The sequence below is a fragment of the Lactuca virosa genome, chromosome 9 (assembly GCF_052849685.1).
Source record: "Lactuca virosa cultivar CGN04683 chromosome 9, Lactuca_virosa_CGN04683_v6, whole genome shotgun sequence".
In the NCBI taxonomy this organism is placed as follows: Eukaryota; Viridiplantae; Streptophyta; class Magnoliopsida; order Asterales; family Asteraceae; genus Lactuca; species Lactuca virosa.
Window position 1 is genome coordinate 183,828,257 of NC_136434.1, and position 14,986 is coordinate 183,843,242.

General features: G+C 33.4%; 2 protein-coding genes across 2 annotated transcripts; both read left to right on the top strand.

Annotated features, from left to right (window-relative positions):
• Positions 1-989: 989 nt before the first annotated feature.
• LOC145137237 (GBF-interacting protein 1-like) lies at positions 990-4,638 on the top strand. The gene is made up of 7 exons (XM_079071381.1): positions 990-1,443; positions 1,726-1,769; positions 1,882-1,990; positions 2,071-2,969; positions 3,056-3,208; positions 3,332-3,754; positions 3,870-4,638. Exons 1-7 carry the CDS (start codon positions 1,284-1,286, stop codon positions 4,158-4,160), a joined length of 2,079 nt encoding a protein of 692 aa, XP_078927507.1. The 5' UTR covers positions 990-1,283; the 3' UTR covers positions 4,161-4,638.
• A 4,064-nt stretch (positions 4,639-8,702) lies between these two features.
• Positions 8,703-9,961, top strand: LOC145135812 (U-box domain-containing protein 17-like). The gene is made up of 2 exons (XM_079070024.1): positions 8,703-8,983; positions 9,080-9,961. The coding sequence occupies exons 1-2, from the start codon at positions 8,703-8,705 to the stop codon at positions 9,867-9,869; spliced, it is 1,071 nt and encodes a 356-aa protein (XP_078926150.1). The 3' UTR covers positions 9,870-9,961.
• Positions 9,962-14,986: the final 5,025 nt, after the last annotated feature.

The following is a 14,986-nucleotide window of genomic DNA, read 5'->3' on the forward strand; positions in this document are numbered from 1 at the left end:
AGAAAGTATGCTGCTATGATCCGAAATTCTTTAGAAGTAGAATGCTGAATTTTGTTGATTTTGGGTTTCACACGCCTAGTGTGGATTCAATGCAAATCCACACGCCCCGTGTGAATTTTTATGCCTATTTTCACACGTCCCGTGTGAAAGCCACTGTTTTGGTTCGCCTTGATTTTTCTACTTATTCGTTTCGGTTTTATTTGCTTCTAAATTTTGTCTCGGGCTCCCTTGATACCTTCATAGCACATCCTCATCTTCATCTGAAAAACATTATAAAGTGTGCAAATAAAAGCTTTCCTCTGATAGACTAGAAATAACCGAAAATAAGTAAAAATACATGATTGTAGCTTCTAAATACAATGCTAAAAGATGAGATATTTATGAATAATTGGTGCATGAAATACACCTAAGAGTCTCAACTATGATACACATGTAATAACACGTATATGACATGACTTTTATACTTGTATAAAGGTAACGTACGAAGACATAAAACTATTTAAAGATCTTTATTACAACCCAAAATCAGAAGTCATGGACGAAAATTGATGATCGAGATACATGAGGGGCTATTTATATAATTGACTCAAAAAACTCAAAGTCAAGGATGGTGGAAAACATATGGCAAAAGATCCCAATCCAAATTCAGAAACAAATAATACAATGTATTTTATATTATAGAACACTCAAAAATAACCCTAAGCATTTAAATAGTTACTTTTTGGTCCCTATGTGGAAAATACCTCTTGTTGTTTTCTCGCTCTAAAGTCTAAACTTACATAATTCGATTAAGTAAAATATAGATGAATTATTAATAGAAAACATAATATGATAATGTGTCAAGTATCTAATACTTTAATTACGAAACTATATCCAAAGGACTTTAATGTAACAACTAAAGACACAAGGACCAAAAATGATTAATTGTGAAAATTCATTTCTGTAAATAATTCTAAAAAAGAAAGAAGGAAAAAAATCACAGTGAAAAGCCCTACACTGCAGAACACACTTCCTTTTGCTCTCTTCTCCCCCCTCTTTCTCTCTCGCCCTCTCTCTATTTTCTCTCTCTAAACACAAAATTAGATCAATTCAAAAACCCTTAACCAAAGTCTCTATCTTTCCCCCTTCTTCTTCTTCTTCATCTTCTTCCTCCTCCATTTCTTTGATTCCTGTCTAAGCATTCTATTCGGTGGTTTCCTTTCCATATCTATATGTAAAGTTATTGATATATCGGTACACAAATTGAAGAGCTTTTTGTTACTGTTCGTGTTAAATAAGGAAAGATGAATAGTGGGGTTAGGGTTTCCATTCCAAACAACGTAAGAAAGACGATCCAGAACATTAAGGAGATCACGGGTAATCACAGTGAAGATGAGATATATGCAATGCTTAAAGAGTGTTCCATGGATCCAAACGAGACCACCCAGAAGCTCCTTTTGCAGGGTAGTCTTTCTTCTCTCGATTTCGCTACGAGATCCACGATGCTGTCCTCGTTTTGTGACTTTTACATGTTTGTCGTTTTCGTTGATTTGATTTTCCAAGTGCTATTGATTGTGTATTTTATCTGATTGGTGCTGAAAAATTCGTTTTTATTTATCCTGTAATTGGTGGTATGCTTTTCGTTAGGGTTAGAGTCGTTTTTGAAGTTCTCTTTGATTTTCTGATTTCCCCCCCACAGCTGAATTGGTGTTTAATGTGTTTATACTTTACTTCATTTTTGCGCAGATCCATTTCATGAAGTAAGGAGGAAACGCGACCGAAAGAAAGAGGTAAGATCATTTTTCCGTATCTGAATAAGCTTATAAATCCTTTGCTTTTGTGTTCGTGAACAACTGTTTTATGATTTGTGTTTTTACTTTCAATCTACAATCTGTTTTACAGAATCCCATCAAAGAATCTACAGAGCCTAGATGGAAACCTGGAATGCAGGGAAGGGGGAATAGAGGAGGTCGTGGGACTGGGGCCTACTCATCACGCCATAATTCTCATGGTAATTCACACACTGAAGTATTCTTATTCATTTTTATGGATAAACAATAATCCATTTTCCTTTCTTTTTCAAAAATCTAGATGCAGGAAGCAACAGGAATGCTGTTTCTGGAAAGGAAAATGAAATCATTCAAGGTGCAAATGATGGTGTAATCATACCTGCAACTCATGATAAGAAGAATAAAGAGAAATCAATGGTTTCAAGTTCTTCCAATATTGCCCCTGATATTCCAGTTTCTGAGAAAACTAGTTCTGTCCCTGATGCTCATTTATCTGCTTCAGATCCAATTCTTATGCCATCACAGGATTCACGGATTCCTGTTGGTACAATCAAACGGGAATGGAAACCAAAACCAACAACACCAAATCCTATTCCTGTTCAAGTTCAAGTTCAAGTTCAAGACCCTGAAACCTCTGATTCCATTCCGGTGCCCGTTATTCCAGTCAAACCTGTCTCTTTGTTAACACCGGAATCCACTATTCCGGACCCAAAGGAGATCAAGCTAGAGGAACCAGAACCGGAACCGGAATCGGAATCGGAATCACACATTCCGGACACTCAACATGTTATAATCCCAAATCACCTTCATGTTCCTGAAGCTGAAAAACTAGGGTTTCGTTTTGGAAGCTTTGATTTCAACTCAATCTCTTTGAATGATCCTGTGAGTGACAAGTGTCCTCTTTCCAACTCTTCTGAAGGAATCACTGAACATATAGATGAACAAGATACCACTGTAACTGTAGCTGTAACTGCTGATGATGTAGATGATCATGATCATGATCCTGATCGTCCATCTGAAAATCAATCAACCGAAGGTGACATGTCATCCAGTGTGGCCCACGAGCCCAAACAAGATCCTTCTCCGCCAGGTCATCAATATCCAGTGGCTACTTTTGGCTTCATGCCTCCAATAATCGGGACCCACATTGCACCTTTTGAAAACACCGAGTCCCAACCTTCTCGTGTCCCAAGTTTTGTTGTAAGTATTTAACAAAATGACAATAATCTTGAAAACTTTATACAAAGTTTATATTTTTATATATTTTTTTTATTTATAAAAAACAGGTTCAACAACCGTTTGATCCATCAAGCTACTACCCTCATTTTTACCGTTCTGCCCCTGATAATGATGGACGCGTGTCACCCTTTCATCCACCAGGGGCCCCACCTAAGTACAATGGAAATGTTACAATTTTATCTTCTCAATCTTCTCAAGAGGTTTGCATTATAGATTATAAAATACTTTATATATATATATATATATATTTTATGTTTTATATTAATTTTAAATGAAAATCGCTAAAGAAATGAAAGTATGTTGCTATAAATGTGAATTTGTAGGTTGGGAACTCATTAATGTCAACACCATCAGCCACACAAGTTATGCAGAGTTCAATAGCAGTGACTCAGCAACCACTGCCTGTGTTCAGACAACCAGCAGGGTTACATTTACCACATTACCCTCCAAATTATATCCCATATGGCCCATATTTTTCACCATTTTACATTCCACCTCCAGCTATTCATCAGTTTTTGAGTAATGGTGGATTCCCACAACAAGGGCAAAGTGGGAATATGTACCCAGGCCCACCAGTGGCAACTGGTAAATATCCAGGTCAGCAATATAAGCCCAGGGGTAATTCTGGAAATCCAGGTCAAGGATATGGGCCTTATGGGTCGACCCAGGGTGGTAATTCGGCTTCTAATGAAGATCTTGGTGGACCCCAGTTTAAGGAAAGTAATGTCTATGTTACAGGGCAACAGGTTAGTTTTTTTTATGGACTTTATTTGATCTTTTAAATGTGAAAAGTGAAACCCAAATTTGTAATTTTTTTTTTAAAAAGAGAAATGACATGTTTTTATATTTTTTTGTTTGTAGACTGAAAATCAAGGTGTATGGATTGCTACAGCTCCTGGAAGAGACATTTCTGGTTCTTTTTATAATCTTCCTCAAGGAGGTCAAGTTGCATATACACCAACACAACCTACATTTGCTAGTATCTATCACCACCCTGCACCACCAGTAACCACCACATCCCTCCACCCACTCCTCCACCAGCCTCAGACAATGGCGGGAGGTGTTGATATGGTGGGACCCACATCCAACATGTATCAGCAACAACAGCCTCCACCTCAGCCTACCCAAATCAACTGGCCTAATAACTACTGAACAAACATCGAGTCCTTTTACAAACCAACAAAAACAAATACCCAAATCTTGAATCTTGAATCTTGAATCTTAAATCTTGAATCTTGAATCTTGAATCTTGATGATGATAAAGTGTTACAAAAGTGGTGGATTGGATTTGAGTGTAAATCGTCTAAAGTCGGTATCTTTTTTGATTTGATAGAAGGGGGAGATATAAAAGATGAAAGTTGTCCTCTCATGTAACTGATAATTTGATCATTTTTTTGAGTTAGTTGCTTGAGTTGACCGGTAGAGTTGACTATCTTGATTCTTGATTCTTGTTTTTTGTTTTTTCATTTGAAAAAAATTTGAAGTTTTATAGGACTCGATGATTGGGGTTTTAGGTAGTTTGGTTTGGTGTTCCATGTAAAGTGAATTTTGATAGCAAGGGGGGATGATGATGATGTATTTGAAATGTTGTAATTGGTATAAGCAGCATTCAAAATTGTTTTACTACTCATATTTGTGCATTCACAAGTTATCTTACAAACTTCTTTCATGTTAAATGTTACCTTGATCCATTTTTTTGATTGTGGGGCAAAACATGTAACTTACCATGGTAACATAGAGGATGCTTATAAGATGAACATAGCATCATAATACATTGCATATGTAAAAGAACACTTGGATGCAATAGATATGAATGGAGATGACTCATCAAGCACACTCTAGGTCATAGGTGAAAAAACTATGGACAAGTTATTATCTATTAATATGATGGTTGTTTGGTATTTTTCTAAAACTATGGGTAAGTTATTATCTTTCTTATGTTGGAAGTTGGTTTAGTTGCTTACCTAGGTAATGGTTATGTAATGGTGTTTGGTTATGTCTTTTGCTTAAACAAGGGTCTTGTTATTGTATTTTGTTATGTTATTGTATTTTGTTATGTTATGAAATGGTTTGAATTTGGTCATTTTATAACTTATTGCTTACCACACTAAATGTAATAGTTGTCTTATTTGGAAATGATCACTTTTAGAGTTTGTTGTTTCCAAATTTCATGTCTTATTTTGGTTATTGTGATGACCTAATTTTGGTTAATTCAGTTGACGACCAAATTAACAATTTTGAAACAATCTTTCATCATCTGACACAAACATAAAACCAACTTTTATTTTAGATTTGATAACTAGGTTATAAACTGTATAATACACGGTTGATAAATTAAAATAAAATAGATAACAATTGTAACAAACATATTTAAACAAATTTATAAAAAGGTATTTATAAAAATCTAAAAAAAAAGAACTGAATGAATGGAATAAGAGATTATTTATAACTTATTATTTCTTTCGGATCATGCAGTTTATTACCAAACATTTTGAACTTCAAATCTCTATTAATAATGCTAATTTTAAGGATTTAGAAGAAAGTTAAATTTAAATATAAAATCATAGAAAAAGTCATATGTGATTTTTAGATAGTAGGAGAAAAGAAATTAAAAACTATAAAAAAATGACAAATGACAAAATTTATACCCCTTTTATTAGAAGAGATAGATAGATTGCCATATCATATTAAAAAAATTGTCAATTCACTACTGCAGTTAAATAAACCAACAATTCATCATTACTTATAATAGCATACATTACGTACCCATTGTATCAACTTTTTGAAAATTGCATTGAAACTGTGAATTTAAGCAAACCATATGGACAATTTCTGTAATTAATCATATTTTTATTTGTAACAAAATATTTTCTAGACATTTAATTATCTCTTTAGCTTATAAGATATGTGAAAATGTTAATATCAAATCTTTTTGAAAGGTGTTGTCGGCTGCATCATCAATTGGATAAGGAGTAAAGTTAGGTTGTCTAGAATGATTGCGGGTCAACGGAAATAATATTCATGCATTAAAAATGGGTCAATGTTGTTTTTTTTTTTTTTTTTTTTTTTTTTAATGTATTCATTTAAAAAAAATACACATTCTATATATTAAATAAGGAATCTCTGTCTATCAAAATTGAATTTGACTTGTTGGTAACCGGTCTTTTTTGATAGCCTTGACAAGATAATTTCCTAAATTAGAAGTTGACCGAAAATTCGAAATATATTCATTTTACGTGCTATTTGCATTAATATTGATTGACCATTATTTTAAAATAAGTAATCTTTTAGAGCGTTTTGATACGTAATATTTCACTTTTGTGGGTTAGTAATCCTGCTTGAAACTATACATGATGCCTTTTTTAAGATTTTTTTTTTCAAAATAGCCTTTTTTTAAGAAATAAGCAAAAATAAACATTTTATATTTAATAATCACAAATTTCAAAGAAGCCTAAATAGAGGACATTAGATCACTCACAAATTTCAAAGAAGCGGCATAAGAGTTTTTTTACTGTGGGTTTCCACATTTCGCAAAGCCCATGCAAAATGTCCTTCCAATGAAACATTATAAAAGCCAATTTATTATTATTATTATTATTATTATTATTATTATTTTCAACGATATTATAAATTAAACCTCTTTCAACCCTAATTTAAGTTCGAATTTCGTATTATAAATATAAGGATTTTCAATTTCTCAAATGACCTTTTTACATATTAAAAAATTGGCCCATTTCACAGCGATTTCGCACTTTCTCAGCCTCATGGTGAAAAATGGCCCATTTTGTAGTGACCCAATGCAAAGTGGTTACTTTCACACAGAGAAATACCCATTTAGCAATTGTTTTATTTTATCAATGCTTAATCCATTTTATACTTTACAAATATTGTGTTGGAGTTGTTAGTTAAAAATATTACTTGTATTTTTCTAAATTGAAAATATGTTAGTCATTTTACACAATAATAAATTATTGTTTTAGTTTTAATTATTATATTTTCTTCTATAAAGTGATGTTTTTAATTCATATATTATAATAATAAAAAGTAACCAAACCCAAATTCGAAAACAATCTTACAAAATAAAAACGATTTTCACTTGTCTATCTGATTCTTCAATTTAAAAATTGTTTTTGACATTTTTACCTTTATTTACAACTTACAAACATATAAAGAGAGTTTAATGAGTTATATGTGGGTCCTTTACCCCATCAACCCATTATTTATCGCTTACATTATTTATCATCCAACCCCTGCTAAATAATGCCTCTCATCCATCAATTCATTTAGACATATGTTTTTTTTCTTATATATCACTTGAATTTAAAATCTTAATGTGTTATTTTATTTATCCGTCAACGGTCAACCCCACAATTAAATATAACAAAATTTAATATGTTTGACCATATTGTATATCTCATCCCATCGCTAACCCAAAAAATGAGTTATTTATATACCAATTGTTCAAACTAATACATATACATATGTTCAACAAAAATATTCAACTCATAATAATAACAAAAATATTCAAATCATAATAATATGTTTCATGCTAGGTGTTTTCAAGTCGGTTGACTAGTGAATAACAAATACAAGGTTTAGACGGAAAATACTTAAGGAATACTCGGATTAGGTAAATTATATACAAACTAATTTAGAAAAATTATACATGTAACAAATATCATAAGCCCATTAAATTTTATAGCAAAATAGGTGACTATTAATAACAATTATGGTTTTTTTTATTAAAAAAAGTCAAAAGTTCCGAGTTTGACCAATTTAACTGAGTTTTTCCAAGCAGACTGAATTAGATTGATTGAGTTTGACTGATTACGAATTTTTTGCTTGATTCTTAAAAAACTACCTCGGTATATACCCAATTCCAAATACCCAACCGAGTACACAACACCCTCGGTGAAATGTTTGAGCCAAAGGGTCACCATGCATTAAAAATTCATGCATTCTCTCTCTCTCTTTTTTTGGTTAATATTTTAGCGACTTGTACAATATAATATATTACTGTTTTATATTTATTAAAAATAATATAAAAAATATAGAGAAGTAATGTTTAGATGATAAAGTAAAAATAATAAAATAAAAGATGAGTATATCTAGACTTATTAAATAGCGGCACATATAATCTATTTAAATTGGGTGCTATCATATGTAATCTTTCACTCACTTCAATTATCAATTATGAGAGTAAACTCAAACACTCTCATATGAGATGTATAACAAGCATTTGGAAGGAATATCCTTTAAATTCTCTTCATATTGTAAGTTTTAAATTTTGACAAAAAAGGTAAAGCAATTTTATTTTAAATGGAATGATAAATAATAAATTAACACGTGGAAATAATAAAATAAACACGTGGAAATATAAGACCAATTCCCTCAAATCAGTTGACAATAGAGTATCTTATATTCTTATTCAAAATCGATTCTTTTATTCATCTCCACTATGAAAACATTTAAATGTTATTCAAGAAAAGTTCTAGACCAAAAAACAAACGTATACCACCAAATACACATGTTGGGTCAGCATTCAGCAATCTTGTGAACTGTAAACGGATCATCTTTCACCATTAAGTGTTTGTATTCATGCCTCTGCGCATCAATCCTTTCAATCTACAGAATCACGATTCCATGGCAAACCGAAGTTGAATCCTTCCAAGAAATCACAAAGAAGATAGGTAGATGGAGATGAAAGAAGAAAATGAGGGAGGGAATCAGAAGAAACAAACACTAATCGATGAAATTTCCGATAGATTGATCAATGGAGAACTCCCGACGAAGATTCAGGCCGCCATGGAAATCCGTAGCTTGATCCGTAATCGTAATTCCCCCGGAAAGATTCGCGCCAAGTTCGCCGGCGCCGGTGTTATTCAACCCCTTGTTCTTATGCTCTGCTCGCAGCATCATGATGCTCGTGAAGCTTCCCTTCTTGCTCTCCTCAATCTCGCATCCAGAAACGAAAGGTTAGTAATCGATTCTTAAATTCAAAGATGAAATTGTCATTTGGTAGGGTTTTACAGAAATTTAATCTTCAGATCATATGAATGATTGTATTTCAGAAACAAGGAACAAATAGTGACGAGTGGCGCCATTTCTCCTCTCGTGAACCTTCTCACGTTCCAAAACACGAGCAACATTCGAGAATTAGCCACAGCTGCAATTTTGACATTATCATCGGCGCCACCCAACAAACCGGCAATCGCCGCCTCCGGAGCGATCCCGCTTCTAGTTCAAATTCTCAGCTCCGGTACCATTCAAGGAAGAGTCGACGCGGTCACCACCCTCCACAACCTCTCGACCTCCAAACAAGAACCAACGATACTTCTCGACTCTACCGCCGCCCCTCCGCTCATCAACCTCCTTAAAGAATGTAAAAAGTACTCCAAATTTGCCGATAAAACCACCGCCCTAATCGAAATTATCTCGGAATCTCCAGAAGGACGACTCGCGATCACAAATTCCGAAGACGGGATATTAACTTTGGTGGAGACGATAGAAGATGGATCAGTAATTAGCAAAGAACACGCAGTTGGAGCTCTGCTTAGATTATGCCGGAGCTCGAGAAGTAAATACCGACAACTCATTCTGAATGAAGGTGCGATGCCGGGAGTGTTACGGTTAACCGTCGATGGAAGCAAGGAAGGGCGGATGAAGGCGATGACTCTGCTGGACTTGCTTAGGGACTCTCCACCGGAAAAGCGACTGAGTCCGTCGGTTTTGGAGAAGATGGTTCAGGACATCGATGGGTCAGGGAAGACGACGGAAACCGCTAAGATACCTAAGGGCTTCTTGACTTCTTCATGCATTAGGTTAGGATCGAGGAGCACTAAATATGAGCTTATGAGGTGATTTTGATTTAACCTTTTATCTGAGAGTGTAAATTGAAATGAAATTATGTGTAATTGGAATATGATAAAATATTTGCTAATTTAAGAGAAAAAGATAGTTTAATGAGTTATTTATTTGAATGATTATGTTTATATTTTTATTATTATTATCCAAAAACCTATTTTCTAGAAAAATATAAGTTAAATGACTATCAAGCCAATGTTAATCACAAGTTAGTTTAAAGTGTTTTATTTGACAAATCAGCCCCTCTACAAGAATGGTGTTGGGCTTGTCGAAGTTTATCTCAGCCTTTCATGTAATTTGGTTGATATCTATTTGATCGATTTTTGACCAAAACACGTAGAATTTTGCGATCCGATTCAATCTTATGATCACGATTTTGCAAAGCGAAAACGATCCTATATACGTCTTGACAAACTTTATATATATATATATATATATATATATATATATATATATATATATATATATATGTTACAACACAAAACGGTGTTAGTATATGTTTATAAATGTTTCAATATTGTCATTTATGCTTATACTCGTAAATAGAAAATAAAAAGAAATATTATAATTATTTGTCATGATATTTACCTTATTTCTCACACTCATTTGAGCTACTAGGTTTGTATGTGTTTAGATTGTTAGATTTTGGTTGATTTCACTTGAGTTGAAATTTGATTTTTAGTTAAAACGCAACCGTTATGCTGCCCGATTTTCGATAGAAAACTTTTATACTTTTACACTTAAGGTTTATTAAACTTTACAATTAAAAGTTTTCCAAACATAAACAATCGTAGAATTGTAAACAAAGTCGGGATCTCTATGTGAGTTTCAAATTCATCAAACTAAGAACACAAACTTAGTGAAGACCTCTGGAATAACCGTTAATCTTAGAGAGCAAATAACATTGTGCATAGATATATACAGGTTGACTCCCCGCCTGTGATTGTTAGCTACAACCTTCGTCTGATGAGACAAAACAGACAATAACTTCTTATTTTATTTCTTTTTCTCGACATCGATGAAATGTTGATGGGACTACAACATTACCTTATTTATTGTGCTTCACAGAGACGGATTCAAGTCATATAGTTCGGTTATAAACTCTACATAGCCCCAAAAGTCATTACAAAAATACTGATATAAGTTAGAATATGACAATATGTAGTATAAGGTTATGCTCTTAGACAATGGTTAAGTGTCAGTGCTTTATTTAAGCAAAATAAAAACTTAAGAGTATATAATATGAAATCATGTTGATTTCAACTTATATTTCATAAGTGAATCAACATCCATACTTGTATGAGATTACACGTACAATTACACTTAAGTCATAACGACACTCTTCATTGTTATTCATACTTTGAGTTATAAAAGTAACGCTTTTTATATAATCCGATAGTCATTCATTTTTATATAAAATTTCAATTTTAACAAAACACAGAGTCAAAACCTACAACACTCATCAACAATTTTTGTTGACATATTTTTAAACGCGTGTATTCTCAAGAAACTAGAAGCTGGATTTCAAGCCTTGTGAGTTATGTAATAACCTATATTTCCTTGTCTTTTGTTGTTGGCCAATCTATTCAGGCCTTTGGTTTATGTTAAATTACGCTTTGCTGAACTTGTTTTGTAAACTTGTGTTTTCGGAATTTTAATTAATGAAACCTTTGTAATTAAAGATTTGAAAGTATGTAATATCATATAAGTTTTTGTACTACTCATTTTATGTTTGTTAACTGTGATCCAACTTCGTCGTCAAAACCTCGACGCTTTCGTCGCGGGACAGGATGTGACAGTACCACATGTTCCCGCCTCAACCTAATATGCAAATATCTTTACCATATGAATCCATTCATTTATATTTCTTGATTTAGATCTAGTTTAAACATTTACAATCTACCTCTTATTACTACTAGCAAAGGGAGGGGTTGTTGGTGTACTACTATTGTATTATTGGTGTTTTTAATTCAAACCATGTCCTCCATGTATTGGATTCGACCCATATTTCTTATATGTATCTTCTATATATTCACATTATAACGAGAAGATGATCATTACGGGTTAGTACTCTGATTACAAGAAAGAGATCCAAAAATAAAACACAAGAAAATATAAGGAAATTGAACATAATGTTTGTTCTTGTTGTTTCTTAACGATGAATAACCCATATCTTACTTCAGGTTGTGTTCTTGATTTGAATTGTTTCTGCCAAGTTCATTGAAAAGTCATGTTGGTTGCAAAAGATAAATGAAGGTTCAACTCATACGAATAAACAAGCTAAACTTACGATACCAGTCATAATTTTTTTGAACATGATAAGATCACATACACTAAATATATACATAAAAACACATCACCCTTACAAAGTATTAACCTTATATGAAAAATGACTTAGGAAGGTTACTATGTTTCAAATTATTCAAAAAATACAATCCAAGTTTGGTCTGTACAAAAAATACAATCCATGTAAGACCTTTGTATAAAAAGTATCATCGAACTGCACTTTTTTGAAATGTTACCTTATGGACTGAATCTTTTATCAATATTTGTTAAAGGAAAAGTTAATTGACAAATAAGGAGGGAAATGACTTAGGATGGTAACTATGATTCAAAATTATTCAAAAAATATCATCCAAGTTTAGCCTATACAAAAATAACATCCAAGTAAGACGTTTGTACAAAAATACCATCCAAGTAAGACCTTCAATTTATACTTTATATAGGTTTGTGAATCTCATACCTAATACAGGTACCATTGTGTCATGTTTTTGATTGGGATCATGAATAGGAAGTTGCACATCCTTATCACCAGCTTCATCATCCACCCTCCTTGCGGAATAAGATTCTTGTGGGAAAAAAATGATCAACATATTTATGTATTTCTATAACCTCATCATCAGCTTCATTGTGACAACGGTCAAAAATTGGTCAGCGATCGTCAATCGCAAACATGATGGATATCGACGTAATGACCTAATGTATAATGTTTGATCATTTTTAAATGAAAATACGATCTCATACATTTTAATATATATAATGAAAATTAGTTGAAACGTCTAACAACTAAGAATTTAGGCACTCAAAATTTTGTGTTATATAATTCGAAAGTCCTCGTCAACACGATTCCGCAAATATAAAGATCGTCGAAAACGAAGATCATATGTGAGAGTTGTAACACTCATATTTTCGACAATAATGAACTATGTTTATTTTACAACATTACTTATCGATTATTGAATTTTGATATGCCGTACAATATTATCTTTTATATATTCCGTAATATTTCGTATTAAGGTATTATTTATAATTTATATCGGTTTGTGAATCTCATACCTAATACGGGTACCATTGTGTCATGTTTTTGATTGGGATCATGAATAGGAAGTTGAACATCCTTATCACCAGCTTGAGCATCCACCCTCCTTGTGGAACAAGATTTTTGTGGGAAAAAAATGATCAACATATTTATGTATTTCTATAACCTCATCATCAGCTTCATTGTGACAACCGTCAAAAATTGGTCAACGATCGTCAATCGCAAACATAACGGATATCGACGTAATGACCTAATGTATAATGTTTGATCATTTTTAAATGAAAATACAATCTCATACATTTTAATATATAATGAAAATTAGTCGAAACGTCTAACAACTAAGAATTTAGGCACTCAAAATTTTGTGTTATATAATTCGACAGTCCTCGTCAACACGATTCCGAAAATATAAAGATCGTCGAAAACGAAGATCATATGTGAGAGTTGTAACACTCATATTTTCGACAATAATTAACTATGTTTATTTTACAACATTACTTATCGATTATTAAATTTTGATATGTCGTAAAATATTATCTTTTATATATTCGGTAATATTTCGTATTAAGGTATTATATCGATTCGAAATTCGTTGATACAATATTTTATAAGTTATTGTTTTTATTATTTTTTCAAATAACTTTATATTATAAAGATGTAACATCCATAAAATTCGAGCTAAATTTAAACTTTTTGAAACATTTCAAAACACATGATTATTACAAACTTGTTTTCAAAATAGTATATTGTCAGAGTATCCCAGAATCAAATCATAAAATCATAAAATGTGAGGAGCGGTACGGTCACGCCTTTGCCTTCCCGCGATCATCAAAAGTACCTGAAACAATAATCGATAAATGTAAGCTCGAAGGCTTAGTGAGTTACCCCCAAAATACCAACGCCATACAGTCATAATCATATCATATAACATATAAGCAAACAACATGCATAATGAGCCATCAGTCTGACTGGACCGAATCTCGGTCCTCAGTCTATCTGGACCGCTCTCCGAGCCCTCGGCACGTCTGGACCGCCCTCCTCGGGACCTTCAGCCTATCCGGACCGCTCGTTGGGCCTTCGGCCTGACTAGATTTGCCCGGCCCGAGCATGCAGTCTACCCGGTCCGCCCAGGGTGTCTTGGCCTACTGCACACAGCAGGACCTGCCTCAACCCTTTCCCAAAACCAACAAACGTGTGCACATATATATAAACAAGTAAACATGCAGATCTAACAGATCACTAATCATGGCAACCATCCTATAACCAGGATACCGATCTAACCGATCTCTAGCATAGCAACCATCCTAAACCAGGATGAAACCTAACATAGCAACCATCCTAAACCAGGATGAAATCTAGCATAGCAATAATCATAGCAACCATCCTAAACCAGGATGTAATCTAACATAGCAACCATCCTAAACCATGATGAAATCTAACATAGCAGTAACATAACGACCATCCTAACCCAGGAGGTAAATCATAAAGGGTCGGCCTTGGTGCCGTAGACCCTGTTGATATAGTGAGGATAACTCACCTCCCAAATGTCGCACTGAAGTGATAGGCTCAACTCTCGAATCACCAACACGAACTCCACCACCTATAGTTACCATAAAACCCTTTTCCATAAATTTCCAAATTACCAAAATTCCCCCAGAGGTCAACTGGTCAACCCTTGGTCAAAGTCAAAGTCCACAGTAAAAGTCAACAGTCCATGTTGACCCGACTCGTCGAGTGTAGTTCACCGACTCGTCGAGTCTTTCCTGAACTCGAGAAGTTGTGAAATCCTTGGTTG